The 26,165-nt window shown below is 46.8% G+C and overlaps 1 protein-coding gene, 1 long non-coding RNA gene and 1 pseudogene across 2 annotated transcripts; 2 read left to right on the top strand and 1 right to left on the bottom strand.

Annotated features, from left to right (window-relative positions):
- Positions 1-928: 928 nt before the first annotated feature.
- Positions 929-1,708, top strand: LOC136474714 (uncharacterized). Its single transcript, XR_010763002.1, has 3 exons — positions 929-1,190; positions 1,411-1,494; positions 1,571-1,708. It is a non-coding gene; the product is annotated as an uncharacterized lncRNA (long non-coding RNA).
- Positions 1,709-7,414: 5,706 nt separating this feature from the next.
- Positions 7,415-11,114, top strand: LOC136470545 (mitochondrial metalloendopeptidase OMA1-like; annotated as a pseudogene).
- A 2,812-nt stretch (positions 11,115-13,926) lies between these two features.
- LOC136478035 (glutamine synthetase cytosolic isozyme 1-1) lies at positions 13,927-17,406 on the bottom strand. Its single transcript, XM_066476354.1, has 10 exons — positions 17,226-17,406; positions 16,476-16,515; positions 16,160-16,263; positions 16,008-16,056; positions 15,482-15,588; positions 15,302-15,389; positions 15,064-15,192; positions 14,899-14,973; positions 14,532-14,783; positions 13,927-14,425 (listed from the first exon to the last, which is right to left on the bottom strand). Exons 1-10 carry the CDS (start codon positions 17,297-17,299, stop codon positions 14,273-14,275), a joined length of 1,071 nt encoding a protein of 356 aa, XP_066332451.1. The 5' UTR covers positions 17,300-17,406; the 3' UTR covers positions 13,927-14,272.
- Positions 17,407-26,165: the final 8,759 nt, after the last annotated feature.

A 26,165-nucleotide genomic window follows, 5' to 3' on the forward strand; every position in this document is an offset into this window, starting at 1 on the left:
GCCCGTGAATGCAATTGTTCAATTCACCTTCTATAAGCTTGTTGCCTGGTTCAACGATAGACATGCCCATGCATTGCAGTTGAGTAGTGATGGAGAGATATGGGCTCCGAAACCAAAGGCACACCTAGAGAAGGCAAGAGAAAGGGCTAGCACACATGAGGTTGCATGCTTTGACCACGCCACAGGGACTTATCAGGTCGAGCATAGGGGCGGTACAACGTCCGATGGCGAGGTCCGAGAGTCGAGGATACATGTGGTTGTCCTCCAAGATTTCAAGTGCACTTGTGGTAAACCAAGGCAATACCACTTTATATGTTCGCATTTGGTGGCAGCAGCTAGGCATCACAACTATAATATCGAGAGGAGGATACCTCACGAGTTCAGTGTCAATACGCTTGTGAACACATGGAGCCCTCGCTTCGTGCCTTTTCGGGACCCTGGAGAGTGGCCTCCTTATGAAGGGCCGAAGTACATTGCGGATCTAGCTTACCGTTGGAACAAGCGTGGATCAAGGCAGAGGACGAGACATAGGATGGTTATGGATCAGATACCCGGAAGAACTAGGCGTGGGAGAGGAACTCCATTTGTTACTGATCCCGAGCAGTACGAGTGCGGCAAGTGCGGTAGACTTGGCCACAACTCACGAAGTTGCCATTGGCAGATTAGTGAGGTAGAACTATTGGTTTATAGTATTATTTTATATTTTGTCGTATCATATATTTAATTATGCATGTCTCAATTTATGCTTGTATTTGTGTCAATTATGTATACATTTATAAGTTCATGTTTCATTGTACATTGCAATTCTAATTCATTCACTTTTTTTGTAGGATGGAGCAATTCCACCTGCTCGACCCGACGTACGAGGAGACCCATAGAGGACGTCTCGTTGCAGGTTGGATCGTCAGAGGAACAAGAAGATTTTTGACTGGGAGAGGCACCACCAGTCCTACATTGAGGAATGGGAGGAGATGCATGACAACCTGGACGACAACAACGAGCCGCACACGAACCGTGAGTTCAGGCGGTACCAAGCTTGGTACCAGCGTTCGACAAGGTGCAGGCTCAGACTACAGTGGACCGAAGCTGACTACGCCGACATCGAGTCCTCCGACGATGAGGACACGACGTACGACCGGTCCACTCGTGCAGGAAGGCAGGTGGAGGCAGGACCGATCTTGGATAGAGTGGTAAGCCAATCGACTTATTTTGTTACGTTTAGTTACATAACAATACATTAGGTGTTCTTGGACCGACGTTAGGAGTTATCTATTGTAGTTATTGCAACCTTCACGCTGTATAACCCTTGTAATAAGTTACATTCTTGTACAAAAGAAAACAAAACTAAATATATAACCCTTGTAATACATTAGGTGTTCAGAAGTCTTAATATTGAAAACATTGTTGTAGGGCAATACACTGAGAAGCTCAGTTGAAGAGATCGAGCGCGTTCGGCCTAGAGTCAATGATGACTACATACTTGGCTTCCTAGATGTAAGATTACAAATATTCTTTCAAATAAATCATTAATACGTTATATTCTTTCACTTAACATTGTTTTGTACAACAGAGGCTGTCACGTCGTCTACGCCGTGCGGCTGGTCGTTGTGGTTGCAGGACAAACACGACGCATGACGTGTACGATCCTTCCGCAGGAAGAGGAGCCTTGGGTTTCTCTAGTCAAGCAGCTACAGGGGACGAGGAGGAGGACGAGGAGGCCGAGGACGACGATGACATGGACAAGAGGCACGATGAGCTTGGGCCCTCTCAGCTCCATGACGCTCCATCAACTTATCCTACACCGCCTCTAGGCACTAGGCGACGCCGTCCCCGTGACCCTTACACTCTAGGCACCAGCGCTCTAGGTCACAAGGGTAGGGGCAAGAGTAGGAGACAGTGAGGGATGTGGTAGATGTTACTATGAACTATTGTATTTACTTATCTTTAATTATTCAGGACCGTATGAATATTGTGGACTATTTGTACTTTGCATGACATATTATGTTAGTTGTGATATTCGTTGTGGTTGCATTATGCTTGTTGGATGAGTAAATGTTTAGAATATATATTGATGTCTCTGTTTGTAACTGTGGATGCTTCTAATACAAGACCTTATCTTGCGAATTTTTTTCGTGAATCTTTAATCATACTATACTTGTACAAAGACACAAATGTAGTACACAGATTAACTATAAATTTATTACGTTTATAATTCAGGAATATTTGTACATACGCTGTGTACAAGAATCTATGCATTTCAGAGAATCTATGATTTTCATAGAATAAATATAGACTTTTCAGATACACGGACATCATCGAATTATCACATCACTGATATAGACCTCTCAGCTGCAAGGACAACATGCAAGGAAGCACAACTAAACTCTATCTCCACCATCCATCTTATGACTGTTTGATCCAAGGGCTGAGGTAAAGCAGCACACGGATCGCTGACATGGCACATTGACAGGCCTCCATTTCTCCTCTTGACCTATAAATAACCACTCACTTCCTCTCATTCACACAAACAATAAGGAAGAAGAACACTCCTCAGCATTTGCTTTCGTTGTAGTACCAATGTCTGGAGGGTCGTCTAGAGGGAGAGGAAAGGGGAAGAAAACTACCTGGGGGTGGGAGGGTCCTCTTGGTCCCGATTTCTTTGAGGAAGCTCTTTATGAGAGGTTCCCAGTTGAGAGCAAAAGTGATTTCACCAAAGAGGCACCACTGACAGGATACGATGAAAGGAAAGAAGAGTGGCCAAAATGCATGCATGGTGAGGACTGCCTAGTGCAGATGTTCACCGAGGGAATAGATGGAGGTCATCGTTTCTTCAAATGCCCGCGAGCATGGGTAATTTCTTTTACTATTTGTTTTCTTCATTATGTTTGTCTTGTATATCACTTACACGACATACTTTTTGTAGTCTTCCTTGACAGAAGAAAACTGTGGGTTCAGTAGGTGGGTCGATCCTCGACCTATTTATCCGCATGCGGAGTACATCTACTACCTACAAGACCGTATCTTCGATCTAGAAAGGGAAGTTAGCAGCGGTTACAAGGACGACGAACAGGACGACAACAACAATGGTGCCGATTCACAGGAGGCACTCTGCAATGATCCATATTGCACCTGCCCTAACCACAAGAAAAAGGGGTCTCCCCCATCACCCCTCGCCACCACCACCACCAACAACGGGAGGCTACTATAGAGAAGGTGCAACACAATTTGCTATGTGGCCACACTACTAGGATGAGTTTATGTTTTTCTTGTGGAGAATCCCAGGTTTAATTATCTAAGGCATGTTAGGTTTAATTACCGAAGGCATGGTTTAATTACCTAAGGCATGTTAGGTTTAGTCAAAGAAAACTATGTACCCAGGTTCGGTACCTGTAGTCACATGCCATTTAATGTGTTTCGTGTGTTGATTTCTATAATATCGTATGTCGTTAACTGTTTTTTGCAACACGTGTTCAAATAGAAATAAGTCTGTATTATTAAGCAGAATATTAAGACCATTGATAATGAAAACAACCACATAATGAAAAGTTAGATACTATGTCATATTACACAACATATTAATAGTATAACTAAGTGCCGACAGTAGACAAAGGGGCAAATGCACTTCCAAATCCTCAATCTGAAACGTACTGAGTAAGCAACTCATCATCCGAGTACCAGTCCTCTACTACAACCCTGTTGCTGCGGCTAGGCTCAACTGCGTTGCTCTCACCTGCCTGTCGCTTGTAGTAAGCGGCCTCCGCTTCGTCTGCTGGCCGCTGCGGCCTGAGTGAAGAACGCGTCGTCATCCTCCTCTGCCTGTAAGCCTGCCTCTGCTAGGGCGATGAGCTCAGCTCAGTCTGCCAGTGTCGTCGTCAGCCTCCTGCAGCCTGAATGCCCGCCTCTGCTAGAGAGATGAGCTCGCTCAGTCTGCCTGTGTCGTCGTCAGCCTCCTGCGCCTGTATGCCCGCCTCTGCTAAAGCAATGAGCTCACTCAGTCTGCCAGTGTCGTCCTCATCCTCGTCTCCATCATCACACAGCACAATCGATGATTGAACGGTGCGACCAGCTCGTGATCTATGGGCATCTAACTTCTTCTCCTCATATCTTGCACGAGCCACCTCTGCAGCATGTTCTCCCGCTGCAACCAATCCCTTGATGTATAAAATGCAATCAGTTAGCAACTCGATAATATTACATTTAAAACCAGGCAACGAAAAAAGGTTTTCAAGCACTCACTGGCACATAATGTAGCAACATGCTCGTCCAAGACCTGCATCTGTACTCTTGTCTCCTCCCTTGCCTCATTCCTTGCCCTCTCCTCCTCTAACGTCGTTCGCCTCTCCAATCCCCATTTGTTAAGCCCAACATCGATCGGGTTACAAATACCGCGCTGTCTAGCAAACTCACACATCTTTTCTTTGTGATGTTTAACGAATAGGTTGACGTAGTCAGGTCCATATCCCCTCTTCCGTGCAATTACTTGCCTCTTCTTCAGTTCATCCAAGAACTTAGCTTGACCATCATAACATTCCCAACTGCATTTCCTAGTGCTCTGTTCAAAACAAATATTATATCATATATGTATTAGGAAAACAAACAAAATACGATTTCATGTTTACCAGAATTATAACAAACCTCATCATACTCAATCATATGGCCGCAATAATGACCTATTCCAAGCTCCGAAGGGACTAGGCCATAGTTGGATTTTACACCACATTCGCACATGACTAGGAGGTGCTTTGTAGATTACACGTTCTTTCTTCTTTTCCTTAACCCTCCGCGGTTCTTCCGGCCATTGGTTCTTAGGACCATACAACCACTCCTTGAAACGACACTTCGCCATTGAATACACCTAAATAATGAGACATTAGTACATAAACACATATAGCTCAAGATTTTAACACATACACTTTGCACTTACTTCATGCTTGTTTGGACACACAAACTCCAACGTATTCTCAGGGTTTATCACAGCTCGATCTCCGCAATCGCACAGAGGAGGTTCCTCGAGTCGTCTAACGGCGGCTAGGTGCTTCTCCTTAGCCGTCATTGCCGGAGGGTTAGGGGGGGTGGAACCCACCGCTTGAAGTGCTCACGTGGATGTCTCCCTCTAAACCAATCATCGAAAAACAGGTACCTAGGATCAAACTTTTCTGCACCATCGATCCACTGAAAGAAAAAAGCACCTCTCATGGTCCTACACAACGAGATTCCAATAATATATTAGTACCATACTTAAACAAATAAAGAAAAAGGATAGTACAAATAATTTCTTACATTAAACCGACTACATGTGTAGAAGCAACGCGCGGCTGTGTCCGGATGTTTTCGATTGAAAAACATGGGCCGGGAAACCACAATCACAGTTAGGGACAGGAAGATCAGGGGGAACAGGGGCATCTTTGCTAGACGCGTCGGGGTATAATTCGCGAGGACGACCCCGTTTTCACCAAAACTCCTCCCGAAACATTTCTTGCATCTAACAAATAGGATGTAATTTAGCAAACATAAATAAAAACATCACAACAAAATATCAATGAGAACCATAACTACAATACAATCAATTTCGTTATAAGAACCAAAAGCAGTTAACATTATACCCTAAACCTAGGGTTTCTCATTTCATCCACAACAATAAAACCCATAACATAACTACATTCGGCTTGGTTTGCTAGCATTTTTCACGCCTTGAAATGAACCTACAGTTGTATAATACATATATTGAGGGATACAATGAAACCCTAAGTGATGACGATTCTTAGGTTCAAAAATCCGACTAATATATACCGAATCGATGCGAAAAAAACAAGGAGGAGAGCGAGGATACCTTGCTCTCGAAGATCTACGGATCAAATCAAGGTTTTCAAGGTCCAATATGTCGATTCGTGAGGTAGGATGAAGTGGCGAGAAAAAAACCCGAGGAGAAAGAAGAGGAAGAACGCTCAGGGAAGAAGGCTGGGCGGGGGTTAAATGCAGGTAGCTCGGCGCCAGAGTGAGTGGCGCCGAGCTCGGCGCCAAGATCTACGGCGCCGAGCTCGGCGCCATCCGCTCTGGCGCCGAGCCCCTTGCAGGCCGTTTGCTCGTGGCCAGGAGCTCGGCGCCAGTCACTGTGGCGCCGAGCTCGGCGCCACTCACTCTGGCGCCGAGCCAATGGTCCATTTCTGGAATTCTTTCCGCCAGGGGTCTATTTGAGAGAAACTTTCGGAAAAAAGGGCCAAAAAGTAAAAAATTCGGGCATATGGCCTGGGGTACCTTCCTTATGGCATGCATCTTAAGGTCTTTCGTGTGTTGGCATTCTGTTGGCCGGAGACCGCTCAATTTTGCCCCGAAGAAGTTAAACGTGGATCTCTGAATGTTGCGGGATATTGCGAGTCATGTCTGAACGTTGCTGCGATGAACTTGGTTAGAAGGACATTGCAAATTGCGAGAAACGAAAAACATTGAAAAAGGACCTGTGCTCTTTTGCTTCAGCACTTGATTCGGGTACAGTTATCTGTCCTTTTTCTTAGATCTAGTCCGTTGCAGTTGTTTGTTAGTTCAGATTTATTTTTTAGGAAAGCTTTGATGCAATATGAAATTTGAGTTGAGCGGGTTCTCTGGTTCAGGTTATCGAGGTACCTGCTCTGCGGTGTGCTAGACGCAGAGTTCTTGCTTTCCAGTCCTGTTGTACAACTGTCCAGCGGCTGAACTGCCCTGACCAGCGCTTGAGGCGGTTGCCGTGACTGTGTGTGGCGATTGCGCTGCCGGAATGCGAGCTCTATTGGAGATCGGAGGCAACGATTTGAACTACGGCTGTAGCCTGTAGGTTAATAAGGGTTCTTTCTCGTGGTCCGATTATTATAACATGCTGATTATTATTTTTTATATAAGCACATGCTGATTATTATAACATATAGCCCAAGATTGCACAATAAACGAACATGGACCCTTTCCCATTGCGAAACTGTTGCTGCAAGCCACGCACCGGCCATGCGTCGCGATGCTCTATCAGGTGTTGATCCTGATTCCTGATGACTTTGACTTACACGAGGATATGAATAATAAAAAATAATCTACTTAGCTTCCATTATCTCACAGGCGTCGTTCCTAGTGAGTTCATCAGATTTGTCTTGATAACAGAGACGAACCAAAAATCCGCAAGAGTTAAAATCATGCTCACCAAGGCAATGGATCATGAGCCAGTCCAACTGAGCACTGATGCTCATTGATTCATTTCCTTCATCACCGCTGACGTGCTCATCAGTTCCCGGAAAAATTCTAGCCGGGGAGGATCTCGACCAGTTCCTCATCGTGCAAACCCAAGCCCAATAAGGACACCTATATGTCATATATGGGCCTACGAAACTTGGGGGCACGCGAAGGCGGGCCTTGCAAAGTTTCTCAGGAAGTTCCAGAGACTGCCAGGCGGTGACACGACTCGCTCGGCGGCGCGAGCGGCGCCGCCATCTGGCAGCTTCTTCCAAATCTGAAATGCCAGTTCCAGCCCCCCCCCCCCCGAAGCGATCGAACGCCGCTCCGGAAAAATCCCCTCTCCCGACTCCTCCGCCACAGGTCCCACGTAGCCGCGGCGCCGACGCCGACACCGGCGCCGGTGCCAGCTGCGCAGTCACCGGCCTCGCGGTACTACTACGCCTCCCGCGTCCTCCGCAACAAGCCAGCCGTCTCCCGACCGGCTCCGCCGCCGCAGTTGCCGAGACCTAGGCACTACCACACATCCCCGCGGCGGCAGGAGGTCATCCACTTCGACCGCCGCCGCGTCGGGTCCCGGTGGTACCACGACCAGCGGAAGCTCACGGCGGCGGTCCTCATCACAAGCGGCGGGGCGGTCGCGTTCTACTTCGGTCCATTTGGAGACCGTGCCCTACACCAACCGCTCCCACCTCGTCGTCCTCTCGCCGAGGCTCGAGCGCCAGCTCGGCGAGACCCAGTTCGCCGAGCTCAAGGAGTTCGGCCCCAAGATCCTGCCCCCGCTCCACCCCGACAGCATCCGCGTCCGCCTCATCGCCTCGGAGATCGTCCGCGCCGTCCACCGTGGCCTCTCCGGTCACCAGCGCCACGCCGACGCTACCGCAGCGATGCTTGGTGCTTCCCCCGACAAGAAGCGCGAGAGCTGCCGTGGCCGCTTAGCGAGACGACGAGGTTCTGGATGACAGGTGGGTGACCGAGAGCCGGAGCCGTGGTAAGGCACGCGGGGCGCAGCTGCAGACGGGTCACCTGGACGGGCTTAATTGGGAGGTGATCGTTGTCAAAGATGACATCGTCAATGCATTTTGCCTGCCCGGTGGCAAGATTGTAGTCTTCACTGGATTGCTTAACAAATTCAGGGCCGATCCTGAGGTTGCCACTGTGCTTGGCCATGAGGTGCGGTCCTTGGTCTGCAGGTTAATGTGTGGATTTTGGTGATTGCAGAGGATTGGAACTAACTTTGTGGCCAATTTTTCTAGGTTGGGCATGCTATTGCAAGGCATGCCGCTGAGCAGATCACTAAGAACCTCTGGGTGGCAATCCTGCAGATTGTCATCCTTCAGATTATTTACATGCCAGACTTGATAAATACGGTGTCAACACTACTCCTCAGGCTAACCTTCTCACGAAGGTATGGCTTCTGCATTTCATGTTGCTCGCTGTGATGCATTCTGGATGCGATAAGCTTCATGTGTTACTAAATGAGGCACAACTAATATTCTAAATAAAAAGCAAGTAAAATGCAAAATTGAGCTTTATAGGTAGACCTCAATGTTTCTATGTGCCATGCATTATGTCAGTTTCCTTGAAGTAGAAGCACAATAAACTAGCAGGGCCATCTTAATACGTCAGCTCATTGTATGATTGTATCAATACGTCAGCTCATTGTATGATTGTATCACAGGTCGATAAACATATAGGCAAAGGTATCAAAACTTAATAGGTCCTTTTATTGCTACTGACACCGGTTGTGTAGGTGCATCAGTATCAGTTGCCACTTGACATGACAGCTTCTTTGAATTTTGAAGATGGCTGTAAATTGCAATTCACATTTTTTAGGTTATGCCCTTTTATGGATAGGCAGCGGACATAACAAATTAAGTTATTCAGATGATTTTTTTCAGGATACAGTACATATTACTTGCATTTCTATAAACTAACAGTCACTCTTGACATTATTATGACTCCTTGTGATTGGTAGTTTGGTACTATTAGAAATGAGGTCGTAACTGCTAGTTATTGCCCCAATAGGTCAACAGGGACATTGGAGAGAGACCCGTGTCTAAGTTTCACACTTCTTTTGTTTTCTTGGCATTGTCTTTTCACACAAATATTCAAACGAGAGCCTTCCCATTTTGCTTTGGGAAGTAGATCCAATAAGCTTGGAAGTAGCATATAGAATGTGCTCAGCAGCCTGTCTTGGCATGCCTTTGATTCCAATTTGACAAAACAGCTAGCTAATAATATCCTTTTAGCTCAACCACCGGAGCTTCACCAAGTAGGCGTTTATAATTGAAGTGTGCTGTTTGAATTTCCGACAAATTTTCTTATAGCTGGATGCTTCAGAAATTTTTAAGTATGCGAAAATTGGCCGTTTGAAAGATGCACTAGCCTATAGTGATAATTGAGATGCATGGCTTTTACTTTGATGGCAATATGTCTGCATGTTTACTTAAGGTAAGATCAGTCCCCCATGGTGGATTCCTTTGTTCCAGCCTATTCCCGAAGTAGGATAGTTTTATTGTGTTGTGTTATTGGTAGTATCGCTCTCAAAGCTAGGAAGCAAAGGTAAGGTCAGAGCAAAGCTTATTTACTAAGATCCTAGCAAGGAGAGTGAGCAGAGTACTTTACGTGACTAGTGGCTTACCAGGAATGCAGGAACTCGCATAAGAGCTAGCCATATAGTCCTTGAAACATCATTACTTTAATTGGTAGGACTATTAGCAAGTAGTTTGAAGCTTTAATACTTCTGTTTTAGCCAGGATTGAAGTTGGTCCAGACATGCCAAGTAGAGAGGTTAGATCTTCTCTTCTCATACTGACATGTGACATGCCAAGTGCATCACGTTATACTTAGCCTTTGAGGCTTGGAGAGTGGTGAATTGGAATCTTATGTGAGGAGGCTCAGCATATAAATGCTAATAGATTTTCACCTCTGCATCTTCTAGTGAGATGGGAAAGACATTTGAAGAAGTATACTTGAAATGCAGTGTTAGTTCAACTTCATTCAGTGGCCCTTGCATCTGTTACATAGTTTGGCTACCTGTGTACGTCTGAAATGTTGCATCTAATGAGAACTCCTGAAATAATGCTTCTTCATTGCTAGGTTTGGTTAGTTAGCTGCCTCATGCTTGAATGATCCTGTCTGTCCATCTTTAGTAGAAGCCTTGTTCAGTTCTGCTATTCAGAAATAACTGGCTGCTCAGGAGGTTGACTAAGTCCTATTACAAGAATCGATTTTGACTTTGTGTGCCATTCATTTATTTACCTTGTTGCCTGCTGGAAGCTCTTCTGACATTGTTATGTCCCTGCAGAATGGAGATAGAGGCTGACCACATTGGGCTCCTGCTGCTCGCTGCTGCTGGCTACGATCCACGTGTTGCCCCTTCGGTTTATGAGAAACTAGGAAAGATCGGAGGAGATTCAGCATTGAATAACTACCTCTCAACTCATCCGTCCAGCAAGAAGAGAGCGCAGCTTCTGTCGCGAGCCAGTGTCATGAACGAGACCCTGGAACTGTACAGGGAGGTTAGTGCCGGCCAAGGCACTGAAGGTTTCCTCTTCTGGGACTTACTCCCTGCTTGTTTCAAACGCCTCACGAAAAGGTTGGTCTTCTTGGCTGCACTAGTGACGGCCTGTGCATCGGCGTTGAGTGGTTCAGATGCCTGGAAGATTAAACTGTACTTTTGCTCCTCGTTATTTCCAGTCGTTCTGATGCCGAACGCGCCATCTTCGTTAGGGCCTACTCTTCGTTCCCCAAGCAGAAGCGTAGCTGCTTTTCATTTGTGATTAGGAAAAAGAAATAAAGCAGTCCATATTGTTAATAATTGTTGGTTGACAGCAGCTTCTGTTTCCAGTGTGGTTTTAGTCCATTAATGCTGACGGCTCAACCGGGAAATGATTGATTTTCGTCAAAAGATCATCAGACATCGTTCTCTTGGTTTCTTCTTGTGCCTACTCCGTATGTACTTGTGTATTTGTCTCCGTCCATAAATGAATTCTTGCGTATTATAAAAAAAAAACTTAAGACAGTTTTCGGGTATTGTGCTTAAGAAGATCTTCTCACACATGTCGAGAAAACTTTTGAACCTCTGCCCCACCTGTGCACAGTGACATCGTAGCTCTCATGAGACGGTTGACCTTAGACCTGTGTTTTGACGTGGGACAGACGAGAATTTTTTTTTTCAACGTGTAGATAAAATGCACCTTCCCCGGCCAACAAATCCTTCCCCCAAGAGGATTCGAACTTTGGCCGACAGGGCAAAACGCACAGCTAAACCAACCGGTGGAACGAAGGTGCATCGTCATGATCTTCATTCGGCAGTAGTACATGACAAACAAGATATCTCAGCTTTCTTTCTTTTTTTGATCGGTGATATCTCAGCTTTCTTGGCGATGCCACACACGGCCAGCAGACAAGCTTTGCTTCCATCAGCAGCAACCGCATCTTGTAGAGTTGAATCGCGCAACCAGGTAGGTTGGTACCGGTAGCGTCATGCAGCACGTTTGTTTGGCTGGTTCGTAAAATTGCTGGTTCGTGAAGAAGTATTGTTGACTAGTTTGTGTGAGAGAAAAATACTGTTCCGGCTAAAAATTTACGATCGTTTACGACAAGCCACAGCCAAACGAACATGCTGACGAGTGATTAGGCTGCATCCTTTTTCTGTCGCTTCCGCCGGATTTTTCTCTCATCGGAGACGCAGATGGATGCGATGCCATATACTACTCCGATCGCGTTCCTCGGAAACAGAGTAGTTTATAGGACGATTATCGCTAACCCAGGGCTACACCTAGTACAAGGCAGAGAGCCGTGATTAGCTTTTCGCGTCAAGAAGTGGTGCTTGCTAATTTGTTTCTTTCTCTCCGTGGCGTGGATCCATGGCGACCGATCATGCCGGCCAATCAGCCTTTACGGCACGATGGCTGGCCTTAACCGTACCACTGGGTCACTACACTGGTCTAAAGTTTAGTTACCTTTTATTCACTCTTTTGGGACTAAGGCCTTCCCCAACTCCACACCGACACAAGCTCCACGTCTGCAGAGACGCCAAATGCCTCGACTGGCAAAAGGCTGAGGCATCCGGTATCGGCTGCTCGCATTCCAGCTTATTTCAGTTTATTTTCTCTCACAAAGTACTATTAAATCAACCGAAATCAGTCAAAATCAGCCCACGGTTTGGAACACCAATCGTGGGCATCCAATCCCCGTGCGCCACACTCAATGATGCTTTCTGCTGAGCTAGAGCAGAGAGCACATGCGAGCAGTGGTTTGCGTTGGGGAAAACATTAGCTTGAAACTTCTGTACCTAGGTGGCGTGCAACTTTTGTCCAAGGCTAACACTCTTGTTAGCTTGCGCTGGGGCTGCCTTGATTAAACTACTGTAGTCACCTTTTGATTGCTGCGTTTGGCATTTTAAAGATTAAAAGTAACTAAAATTTAGTCACTCTAAACCAAACAGGCCCAAAGACTAGCAGAACCAATCTGCACCGTTGCACTCTACTGTAGTATTTTTGACTTGGGAGCACACCAAAATGCTGTTGGAAATTGAGATGCTGCATAAGAGCAAGGCTAATAATACAGCCGGCTTGCTGGCTGTAAGGTTCCTTGCAGCCTTCTCTCAGCCCATTCATACAGTAGTCAGCTCTTTACAGTTAATACATGGCCCACTTGTCTCCCTCACATACTTTCTTGGTTCTTGTGCCTAAACCGGCTATAAACTTACAGCCCGCTTCTCCTCTCTCCTCCCCTCAATATTTAATCAGCTTACAGCCTGCTATTATCCTTGCTCTAAACAAGTTTAGCTTGGAGAGACGTGCTGGGGTGAGAGACGCTGAATAGAATGCTTTGTGTGCCATGGTGGGCCGGCCGCTGTCAGGCTTTGACTGACCAGATCGGAGAGGAGCCGAGTGGTTGCGTTGTGGGATTGTGGCCAGTGGCCGTGCAATGTCGCCGGAGTTGGTGAAGGTGCCGTGGTCACCAGTGCCCACAGGTCAACGCCAAGAAAGCAATGCCCATCCTCTCTCTGTCGCAATAGTAGTTGGGTTGGTGAGAGCTCGATGAGGATGAGGGCATGCTGCTAGTACCGCTGTTCGACCAGATGATCCGAATCAGACGAATCAACATGGCGAAGTATTCGATCCGACCAATCGGCCCGAGAGAGGGGGCCATGGAATGCTTGGTGGCTCCTGTAGCAACATGTACGGATGTGCCCCACGATCCGAGACGAAAATTTCGGCCATGTGGGGTTCGCTTGCTCTCCACTTCTCTCGTGTGCTGCTGTGCTACTCTCCTGTGCTAACAGCCAAGCATTAAACCGTGTCCAGTGACGCCTCAACCGATCAGGAGTGAAAGGTTCATGGACCGAAAATCCACACCTCGGTGGTGCTGAACTGCTGAATTTTTAATTCTTTTTTTTGGGGGTTGGGGAGGGGGGGGGGGGGGGGGGGGGTGGGTTTGTTTGACAAATCGTCATCCTAAAAACAGACTAATTTATTCATCTCATGATCAATAGTGTTAAGTTGGTCGACCGAAAATCAAACATCTCTACTGTAAAACGACCGGTGGTGCTGAATTTTCCGGGAAAAGAAAATCACCCGTTCAGAATCTGACCTAAAACAGGCTAATAATTTATGCAATCGGCCGATGGGCGACGATGACAATAATGCTGCCACAGTGCCACCCACTAACGATTCCCTTATCGCATCAGCAACTAAGGAAAGCCACAAACATTGAAGGGCGTATGAAAGCGACCACTTTAGGTACCACAAGTGTGGTAAGGCCATTATTGGAGGATTACACAGGAAGAAGGAAGAAGAAAGGAGGAAACCACCCAAGCGGACGGACAGCATATGGAATGGAAGTGGGAAGCATCAAAGCAACAATGTTTTTGGTGTTCTGTTTTGGCACACCACGACTTGACCCAAATTCTAGCTAAAATGCAGTACTTGTAGTAGAGTAGTATAAGCAAACGGAACGGAAGGAACAATTGTTGCGCAATCGCTGGACGGACCCTGCAATGCAACGGCCACAGCCGCGGAACAAACCGACACGACACGGCGAGCTGGATGGAGGAAAAGCTTGGGCCTCAGGGCTTCCAGAGGATGGTGGTGTTGGCGATCATGGAGGTCACCACGTAGGGGTCCATGTTGGACGCTGGCCGGCGGTCCTCGAAGTAGCCCTTGCCGTTCTGCTCCGTCTCCCGGCCCACGCGCACCGACGCGCCACGGTTGGCCACTCCCTGCACGGCGCAGACACACACACAAACAATGTTGGCACACGGGTTTGCCGATTCTCCACGATGCAGCAGCAGCAGCACAATAGGAAGAAAAGAATGGCGGACGTACCCAGCTGAAGGTGTTGATGTCGGCGGTCTCGTGCCTGCCGGTGAGGCGGCGCTCGTTGCCCTCGCCGTAGGCCGCGATGTGCTCCTTGTGCCGCAGTTTCAGCTTCTCGATGGCGGCCTTGATCACCTCGTACCCGCCCTCGTTCCTCATGGACTTGGTGCTGTAGTTGGTGTGAGCGCCGGCGCCGTTCCAGTCACCCGGGATGGGCTTCGGGTCGAATGTCAACACCACACCGGCGATCTCGGTGATCCTCTGTAAAGAGGAGCACAGATTATTACCACATAAGTGTTGCAGATCATGCTTGGTTAAGATGACGTGATATTTGATCATAGTGTACATATAGAGCTGAGAAGATGTGATGTCATACCTCAAGAATGTAGCGAGCAACCCAGACCTGATCGCCCGAAGAAATGCCGACGGACGGTCCAACTTGGAACTCCCACTGAAACCAACCACAATGTTTGCCATGGTCAGAGAGATGGTAGCTTCAGGGTTACAAAAGAAGTTGCCAAGTGTAGTAGTAGTATCTCACCTGCCCTGGCATGACCTCTCCGTTGATGCCACTGATGTTGATGCCTGCATACAGGCAAGCCTTGTAGTGGGCATCAACTATGTCACGCCCGAATGATTTGTCCGCACCGATTCCACAGTAGTAAGGACCCTAAACACGGAAAGTGGACATCATTTAGGTGACACTTGAACAAATGTAGGACCGAATCGATGAAGCAAGTCTTAAAGCAAGCAAATTAGTGAAGCCATCGTGTGTGTACCTGAGGGCCAGGGAAGCCACCAATAGGCCAGCCAAGGGGCCAGTGGATGTCCTTCTGAAGGAGGGTGTACTCCTGCTCAATACCATACCTACCATTTGCAAGGATAATCATGGTCAATCATAGAAAGATAAATAGATCGTTTCAGCTTTGATCACAAATATCTTGGGGAGATTTGCATACCAGGGCTCCTCAGCAGCGACCTCAGGGTTGCTGAAGATCTTGGCAGCGTTGTACCTCTTGTTGGTTGGAATTGGCTCGCCAGCTGGGGTGTAGCAATCGCACATGACCTGCAGGTCAAACGAATTCATTGAACGCCTAAGAGTGGTCCCTATTATTAGACAAGTTGATGAAACGATCAATTGGATTCCTAAACCATGGTTTGGTGCACTGGATAGTCACACCTAATTACAAAAATAAATATCTATATAAGCTCATAACACCGATGTCATCGTGTTATACAATTTGCAATATTGCATATAACTGAACAAAGATCCATCAGGGTAGAGAAATTGCATCAGGAACCATTAGTGCTGCATCAAAACAAATCTAATTTATTTATACGGCGCATACACCTATTAGTTTACTTGATGAAACAAGACAGTTTTTTTCCCCCACAAAGATGAACTGATCTGAGTTGGACCAATGAACTGTACACACAGAAACGTGTGGTTCATGTGACTTGTGGATGATAAAAGTGGAAACTTACAAGGATGTTGTTGCCCCTCCTGAATGGGTCCTTGAAGATAGCCTGCGGGCTGCAGGGTGGCACATGCCCAAGAGATAAGGATCGTTCCATGTTTGCTAGTAAAACAAACAAACAAAAGAATGCTTCCAAGCTTGGCATGCCATGACACTTACTACAGGATGACCTCACTGTCCTCGCCGGGGGCCTGGCCGGTGCTGGAGCCGTCGTAGTTCCACTTGGGCAGCTTGCTGGGATCGGTCACCGGGCCGGAGAGGGTCTGTACCAGCACCAACCAGATCAGTATGATATCGAAATAGAATAGAAAAAAAAATCAATTGCAGTGGTAGTGGTGAGCAGAGCTCTGCTATATAAGCCAAAGAACAGCTCAGCGGATGGTGACTTCAAGGGATAAGTGAAAGTGACGAGCCACCACAAAAAAATATCCCGGGGTACCCTCCCCTCCTAGTGCTGGGAATCTTTTTATCTTACCCTGGCTTTGCTCCTGAGATCCATGCCAGATCCACCGATCCTGCAACCCATAAAAAGGCATTGTATCAAGATAGGATCAAATCGCCTAAAAGGCCTACAGACTGAACAACTGCTCGCCATATTCCTCGGAGCAGAGGAGTCTAAGACGCTGTTGATATAAAACAAAAACTTGCATCTTTTGAGTACTAATAATAATACTGGCAGCAGGGGATCAATTAACGCGTAAGACATGCGATTAGATCTTTCAGCCAACAGATTCATCTCGCGGTGGCCAACTGGCCAGTGATACAGTAATAGCACCATATAAGCGGTGCGGTGGCCGGTGAGCAGAGAGCCAGCCAGAGACTGCCGCTGCGGGGAGGATCCTCCCGCAGCAGGACAAACAAAAAGGGTACTCCGCATCTCTCCAACCAGCTCTCTCGAAGCATATCCGAAACTGAAGCCAAATATTCATGGGCGAAATAAACGAGCCAAAATAACATATTTTTTTTACTTGAAGAAGAATCAACAAATAAAGCCTCTCCGCTTGATCACCAAAATAAAACAAGAGATGCGGCACGGCATGAGACAGTCTCCCAAAACCCCTCTCCAAATCCCGTTCCCGGACGGGGAGAGGCCATGAGAAGGCGGTCGGGCACCAAGCAAGATCGATTCTTTCTGACTAGCGAGGCAGAGAGAGAGAGAGAGAGAGAGAGAGAGAGAGAGAGCGTTGCGTGCAGATTAATAACAGCAGGCAAACGCGCGCCGTACCATATGTACTCCGCGATGATCTTCTCGGTGGTGTCCGAGAGGCTGAGGTTGACGAGGTCGGTGAGGGAGGCCATGGCCGGCGGCGGCTGCGGTGTGACAGGCAGGCACACGGGTTGTGATTGGGAAGGACCCAAGGAGGAAGATGAGGGAGGAGGTGGTGTGGGATTGAGACGAAGGGATCGGCCGGGATGAGGGCGGCTATATAGGGGTGATGGGTTGCTGAAGGGTCAGCGAGCCGAGACGGAGTGGCTGTGCATGCTCTTCCCAGCCTATACACTTTGCTATGTTTGGTTGTCTTGTTGGATCAGTACGAAACTGATATCGTATTTAGGTTACACACATACATCAAGTTATGAGCGTCTGACACATGACCCCCTACACCATACGTGTATGAAGTCATTCCGGCTCACGAGGAAAGGTGAAATTAAGGTCCTGTTTGGTTGGGCTTTTGGCTTTGGCTTTTGGCCTCAAAAGTCAAAAGCCAACCAAAGGGGCTGCTTTTGGAGGGTGCTTTTCAGAAGCAGCTGCTTTTCCGTAGTTCATTTTTGAAAGCTGGGTTGACCCTGCTTTTGGCTTTTGGCTTTCTGCTTTTCGAAATTGGTGGAATAAAAAGCTCTTCCATAGTTGTTTCAAGAGAGATAAAGATAAAAGGTATATTTTATACTTGTTTAACCAAACAGCTTTCAGCTTTTCTACAGCTCACAGCCCACAGCAGCTTTTCCACAGCTCACAGCCCACAACAACTTTTTCCCACAGCCACAGCTCAACCAAACAGGGCCTAAGAAGGTAGAGACGTGCGGAATAAAGAGGGCAGATGAATGAAACAGAGCGGTCATAACGTATGAGGAGGGGAATCAAATATGGCTCCTGTGCACCACTTAGTACCGGATAGGACTCCGGACGGCACGAGCAGAATCACCCCGGCGACGACCAAGGACAAGGATGGGAAACAAGTTGGCGTCCAGCCGGCTCGCCCTTTGAGAGTTTGATCCCAACACAGGCCCCATTCGCTGGTATGAAACTTGGTTGAAAACACTGTTCCGGCTGAATTGTAATGAGAGAAAAACACTGTTCTGGCTGAAAAAAAGATGCCGAACAAGCTGAATATGGGGTAAACCGAACCGAACCAAAATACGTATACATATACGCTTTATTACACGTACAAATACCATGGCAATATTGGAGTTCCGCGTATATTATATTCGGTTATTTCCTCGACGCGGTAGGTGCGAGAAGAGGACCACAGCGTACCGGGAAGGCGTGTAGCCCCCACGTCTGACATGCGGGACCTGCCTGTTAGACCACCTGTCAGTTAGATGTGGACTCGGACGTGGAGCGGTCGGCGTGGGAAAATATTGAATTCGGCGATGCGCCCTTATCGCTAGAAGTGGTTGCTTTTTTGATAAAAAAAGTGGTTGATTTGATTTATAGAGTTCCGATCATAGGCGGGTGTAAAAAGAAATTTGGAAACTTTTCGATGTCTGGGGATGATAGTCCATAAAGGGGCAGCAATTTGATTTTAAAATGTTTTTGGATTCAATCATGCTCCTACCTAAGAGCGTCCGCAGTGAGCGGACCGTAGCCGGTTCTATATAATAAATGCAATAATAGTACCGGCTTCTGTATACTATGAGCTCGAGTCGACGGAGAACTTGCTGCCATCTATCGAACTCGGCTCTTTGGAATAAAGAAATCGTGCATTCTCTCTCACTCTCTCTTGTCCTGTAGATCAAGAGTGGATACGGGCCCTGTTCGACAGGATTGAAAAATACTATTCCAGCTAATTGTTGTGAGAAAAAATACTGTTCCGAGTGTTTTTTTGTGTGTTGGCTGGCCAGCCGGCAGCCAGCCAGCCAGCCGAACACCGCCACGATACATTGTGGTTTATTTTATTAGATGAAGTCACATCATACTTTTGCGGTTCGATACACTGATACACTGCGGGTGCTCTAAAGCCATCTCATCGGCACCAGCTTTTTTATCTGTACACATACGGACACCTACCAGTGGCATTGAAGATTCGAGGTATCTTCCTGGGGCCAGGGATCTCCTACCCCAGCTGGAAGTCGCACACAGTGCTTTAATTGTTCTCTGCATGGGCATCAGGATCAGGGCATGGACAGGACGCATGGCGCATTCAGCAACCAACCAGCCACCATCTCTGACTCCCACGGCCACGGGAATCTCGGTGCCATGCCGGCGTAGCGTAGCTTTGGGGATTCATCATGTGCAAAATTCCTTTAAAGCCTGCACAATGGGCTACTATTATGATTTTTGTAAATCTACATATATAGTCACAAAACAACAAAATACTCAACATTTATATCCTACCTACACATATACCGGCCATACGTGCTTGTAGTTGTATTGTATTCCCATGTTTGGTGGGCTACGTAAAAGAATGCAATTCTAATATAGTACGATGTTAACGTATCTTGGGTTTGATCAACCATAAATAAAAAATACTAATATTTATAAAATAAAGTAAATATCAATAGATTTGTCATGTGATATATTTTCATGTTATATTTATTTGATGTGGACATCAATTTTTTTATTATATTCAGTCAAAGTTCGGATACTAAAACCAAAATACACCTAGAATTGTATTCTTTCTTGGACAGAGGTAGTAGTAAAGTGCTTCTGCCTCTAAGATATCCAACAAAAATTCATGAGCAAACTAGAATTCGATATAATTCAAATGTCATTCCAGATTCTTTTTTTATCATGTCATTCGAGATTCTAATGGGTCTTATAAAAATATACGACACAAGTCTTTGGTCATAAATACATGACTTGGACAAAATTTCGTCAAACCGGTGAAACTTAGTGCAGTAATTTCTATGATACTTATTATATCCATATTGTCGATAAAATCTTAGTCAGCAGTCTACCGAGGAGTATACCCATGGTAGTAAATGATCGGTGGGGGTGCGCGTGATTAGGAACCGGATGCTAACAGAGACACACAGACACAAGATTTATATAGGTTCAGGACTGTCAATGTGACGTAAAACCCTATATCATGTGCTCTGTTATTTGTATTGATTGTTTATCAGATTCGATATATCTCACTTATGGGACCCCTGCTCCTCCTTATATAATCTGGAGGGGTAGGGTGTGGCAGAACCACCTAATCTAATGTCTCCTAGGAGTGCTCGTCTTCCCTTAGATACTAAGCACTCAAGGGAGAACACTAAATTACTCGGTTCTGTCGGGCACACCCCAAGGGAGAACCCGAAAATCCACATTTTTCCATCAGGATCACAAATGAGAGAATAAAGCTTACATCATTATTAACCATTTCTTACATCACTTTACATGTAACATCAGAGTATAACATTTATTACTTAACAACAGAATGTAATCATATTATTAGAGTTATGAACAATTTAAGTTAACAATGGAATATAACATGTTATCAGAATTATAGCGGAAATAAATATCTAGTCAAGACATGATGAATGCATTGATATATAAACTATGACATCAGATTATAAAACTTTTATTTAGAAAATATTTAGTGAGAGTTATAAATGAAAACTATGATCGCAACGTAAAGGAAATCCTCTTGAGCCCATCAGGAGAAATCCACACACAAGGGTCAGCTCTAGCATCCACTTGTCATCTGCAACAGGGGGAAATAAAACTCTGAGTATTCAATTGTACTTAATAAGACTTACCCAATGGGAGGAAAAGAAAAGATTCTAAGGATATGCAAGACTATCTGGCTTGCGGGTTTATTGCATCTGCAGGAAGCATTACTAAAAGTGCGTTCTTATATTCGATTTTTATTAGCAGTGCATTAGTTCATTATCTAACCATTCTATGTAAGCACCTATGCTACTTTCAAGCAGGTGGTAAGCAATCAGATTTCCTTTTCGCCATCTTTCATCTTCCAGTTCTTACTACGGTGCTAGAGTTAAGACAAGTCGTACCGGATTTCCCGGTGATTCATGAATCAATGCCCCCAGCTGGGTACCTCAAAAACACACGCCCCGCTTATACCTCGGGCACAAGCAGGACCAACCCACTACCCTCCTATCATGGGGTCTAGGTCCCCGTCCAAATTGGGACTCCAAGCCCCCGCCCAGAGTCCCAGACTCAGTGCGATGCAAGGACCTCCTAACCCAAAAACTACCATGACAGTCGGTCCGGAAAGAGCCGGAACCCATGACAAGAGAGTAACAAGTCTTCCAAGCACCCATACCCAAGTATGTGCTCGGGATAATAAGTCTGTGACTTGTCTAGTGTCTTATGCAATGACCGGTCCTTAACCGACTCAGACAGGGAAAGTAGTGTAACCAAGCTATGCCCCATGGCCGCAGGACATAACTTCTTACACCCACCAATACCCAAACCATATTCCTGCCCAGTCACTATTTTTCTTTCCCCATTTATATTTTCCAAGTGATAATAATACAATAATATATTTCCTATCTCTCGCGAGTGATAGACAATCACTCGACTTCTACCGGAGTCCTGTAGCATAGCGATCTACATGATCCTGTCATACTAGTAAGACTCATAGGATAAAGATATATATATGCAAGTGGGTTTCATTCAACTCCTTAAAACTTAATGTACAAATATAATTGAAAGTGCAGCAAAGTAGGAGTTATGCACCGAGGCTTGCCTAGGTAAAATATAATTAGAAGTTGGCTTTCCATCATGGCGACATGATCTCCAAAAGCACCATTTCTCCAGCAACTCCCGATGACTCCACGATCTATCGACGTCCCTATTATGAGATGCAATGCAATACAAAGACATAATTAATCGTCTACAACCGTGACTCGTAAAATAAGATTTACGCCTCTCAAGTTAATGAGCTAGTTCTAACGACGACCGTACTTAGGCTACATATCCATGTTGTCGAATAAGGCATTATTTCCCAACAATTGTTTTAGATATATAGCTCAAGTTGTTTCTTTATCCCATTCTATAGATTTAATCTTTACCCGAAATAGGACATTATCACCTATCTAGCAAACTAATTATTTTGGAGCTACAAAAATTACAGTGAGCAGCTAATAATATTAATAATTTACTGTAAAATTCTCAGAGTCAACACTATCACCGATTTACCACGGAAATTCCTATAAGTTTACCATTTAACCATATTAAGCATGTTAAAATAATTAGCGCAATCCTAAAAACATACCGAACCTATGCGAACAAAATACACTATTAGATAGATCATGATTTTAAAAACTCAACAAAACTAGTTTGGCATTTTTATGATTTTTCTAGGATTTACTATAAATTTTACAAGTTTATTTATGAAACCAAATTAACAATTGCTTTAGATACAAAAAGGGCCAGCGGCCAGATAGGCCCAACGGTCCGTAGGCATGCGCATGGCCCAACGGTCCGTAGGCATGTGCACGGCCCAACGTGGTGCGGTGGTGGCCCAGCAGCGTGGTGCGGCCCACAGGCGCACGCTTGGCCTACCGAGCAGGTGTGGCCTAGTGGCACATGGCCGTCCCAGACAGGGCGCGCGGCGCGCGTGGCCCATAGAGAAGGCTGGCGGCCCAAGCGAACAGCGAGCATGGCCTAACCAGCCAGCCCAACTAGCAAGCCCAGGGTGCGCTAGCGGTTTTGCAAAAATGACCCTGTGTTTATCTTAAACTGATCCATAGTCCAACCTACACTGTTCATGTGAGTCACGTTAATGCACCTAGAACCCCCGAAAAGCTTCTATTTACACATCCTCGCCTTCTATTTCTCCCAAAACACTGAGCACGAAGCAGAGAAAGCAACCCGCCGCCCCATGCAGCGGTTTGCCGATGATGAGGGTGAGCTGCACGGCCACACGGCGAGGCGGTGTCTGACTACACCCACGCTAGGCCCTAGCCTGGCCCATAGTAGTCCGAGGCGGCCCGGCCACCATAGCTGGCGGCTGTCGGTGGACACGACAGGCGTCAGCGGCGCTACGGCGACGGAGGGGGGCTGGGGAGGCGAGGTGCAAGCTCCTAGGCACTGGCGGACCTGGCGCATACCCAGCTAGGCGGTGCCATGGAGGCAGAGCCCCATGGCAGCAGCAACAGCAGGGCGAGCCAGGCGGACGGCATTGGGGGTGGCCACTACGGCTCATGAGCGCATGCGAGGAGATGGGCGGCGGCGCAGCAGGCATGACTGGAGGCGACTGGGTGCTGCGGGGTAACGTAGGCCCAAACACGTGCTCGCGCGAGAGAGGTGGAAGGAAAATCAGTGACTGACGAGAGGAGGCGCGACAACGACAACAGAGGTGTGGCCTGGCGCGGACGACGGCGGAGGGGTGCCTAGAAGGGGCAGCGCCATGGAGCAGTCATACCAGCATGGGGCGTGGAGCACGCGCACAGGAGGTGGGGACAAGGGCACTGGCGATGGTGATGGCGACGTGGTGGCTTTGGGCGACTACGGCGGTGGCCGAGCACGGAGGTGGAGAGGCACAGACGCCGGGGTACCTAGCGGGCATGGCACGGCGGGTGCTGCTGTGGCGTGGCGCCTGGCTTAGGCAAGCTAGGAGGGAGAGCAGCACAGGTGCGCGAGAGGAAGGCAAGGAGCCGCGCACGGGCATGGGCAGTCCTGCACATGCGGTGCTGAGCAGCGGCTTCGATGGCTGGCCATGGCGGGCGCTGCGGTTGCTGTGGCATGGGAGAGCCAGCGGAGCGGAAAAAGGAAGGGCGTGGGGGTAGTCCAAGGAGACACGGGCACTATCAAAGCGGGTGCTTGGCCCGGCATAGAGGCAGACAGCGGCGGTCGGCCAAGTCTAGCGGAGGTAGACAAAAGCAATCAAGGCAGACAGAGGCAGCAACGACATTCAAGGTGCCGCAGAGTGAAGCGATGGAACAAGCAGACGAACGGTGGCGCTTAGCAGGACGTGGCATGACAGAGCCATGCGCTCCCATTAAAAATTTTGGACATGATGCAAGCGATGGAGAGAAAGATAGGGGCGTAGGCAAAATGATGCGCCGGGGTGCAGAGCCATGATGGGAGGACGGTGCATAATTGCAATGCAAGGTGAGTACACTGCATGCCACGCCAGAAAAAGTAAATGAAGCATGCAGAGCTGCTGCGCTATCTCTCATCTTCTACGTGCTTTCACACCAATCACGTGAATTTATGAAGCGGCCAGATGGCAGCTGTCGTGGGTACGTTACCAAGTTATCATAGAGACTAAAACGAGTCTATTCGTAAAAAACATGTCACTAGACCAAATCTTTTCAACTGAGCGTGCTTATCAAAATAGACACATGAGCATATATATATACCTACAGATATTTCTATCGGTTTACTAATTTTGACAATTAGCAACATTTAGGCACAAGGAGATTTTTAACAAGTTCGAATTTAAATTAGATTCAAAAGTTATATATATATATCATTCTATTTATTAAAGGATTTTATTTTATTTATAAAAGTTGCTTGTCATGCTTAATCTAATAGAACAAACCGTTCGCTATATATTGGCTAGAATTGTCGTTCGATATTCCTAATATCTTTATGCACTGAGTAATTTAACTTGGGCGTTGATTCGAGTCCACAAAACTGAGTCACCGTATTCACTCATCACATCAAGTACATTTTAAATAAAAAAATCCGAGAAACTCGTTTCAAAAATTTTACTTAGGCCTAAATTGCGGTGCTAAACAAGATCGTAACACCAGGGTGTTACAACCAACCCCCCTAAAAAGAATCTCGTCTCGAGATTCGAAGCAAGAATCAGAAGAGGGAAAACACGATTCATTTTGTAGATCAGGAATTACACGAAAGATTGCACGACCTCGAATACTACACCACATGGGGATTTAGGGATACATGGTTAAGAGCAACCTAATACAACTGGGACTTAATCCAGAAGTCGAGATAGATGAGGACAATTGAGAAACAGCAGGAAGATGATTATCCAAATCATGGCGTAGGTCCAACAGATCTAAAAATAGTCGACTGAGAAGTCAAACATCGTGAACCCTAAAACCAAACTAACCAACGGTAAACTTGAACTTCTTCGACGAAACTAGATCCTTCTTCTTAGATTACACCATCACCTCAGACTGACGAACCTAGCTCCACAATAACGACTGGATCTCGTAGCTCTACGTCGGGTTTGAAGGGATGGGGATGAAGAAGGAGAGCAAGGACCAAGAGTATCTTATAGTGGAGAACGGAGGTGGGGCACAACACACCGGAAGTGGAGGCGGCGTGGGTGAGGTACATAGATGGTTCATGCTATGGGGATAAACTCGTCCATGGTGCACTTCCTGCGTGAGCGGACAGAGGATAAGGGGAGGAAAGGAGAGGGGGGTCCGCTCGATGAGGCAGGCGTGTGGGCAACCATGTCCCTGAAAGAAGAAAGAAGGGAGGGGGAAGGGGGGTCCGGTACGGGGACAAGGCATGAGGGTCGAGAGCCGACCGGATGCTGGGGAAAAGGAGAAATGCACAGTGCACAAAGACGGCGAGTGCGGCATGATAATGCGGCCACGTGAGAATAGGGAGGGCCCGACACAAACGGCGTCCACATGGCATGCAGCAAAACAATCCAGTAGGCATAGTGCGGTCAACTAAATACAGGGCTTGGGACATGACATCCACTCAGGCTTCTACAATTACTCCCAACCACCCACGGCTACCGTCCTTACTACTCTTCTTTTTCTTTCCCTTCCTTGACCACAATATGTACCAACCTTTGTATGAAATGAGATCACGACGTACACGCTTCCTCCAAAACCACCTCCTCTTGTTTACTTGAGAGAACCCTATTTTATCAACCTGTTGTGTATTTCCCATTTGAACACCCAAATATTTCTAAGGAGAATATTTTGTAGTAAAAGCGGTATGGCGATGTAACTTGGTAAAGGTACTTGGTCAACAACCTCGATACCAGCACATGCGGAGCAACGTCACCATATGGTAGCTATTCCATAGGGACCCTCGATTTTGTCATGGCACTATAAG

The sequence above is a fragment of the Miscanthus floridulus genome, chromosome 8 (genome assembly GCF_019320115.1).
Source record: "Miscanthus floridulus cultivar M001 chromosome 8, ASM1932011v1, whole genome shotgun sequence".
NCBI lineage: Eukaryota > Viridiplantae > Streptophyta > Magnoliopsida > Poales > Poaceae > Miscanthus > Miscanthus floridulus.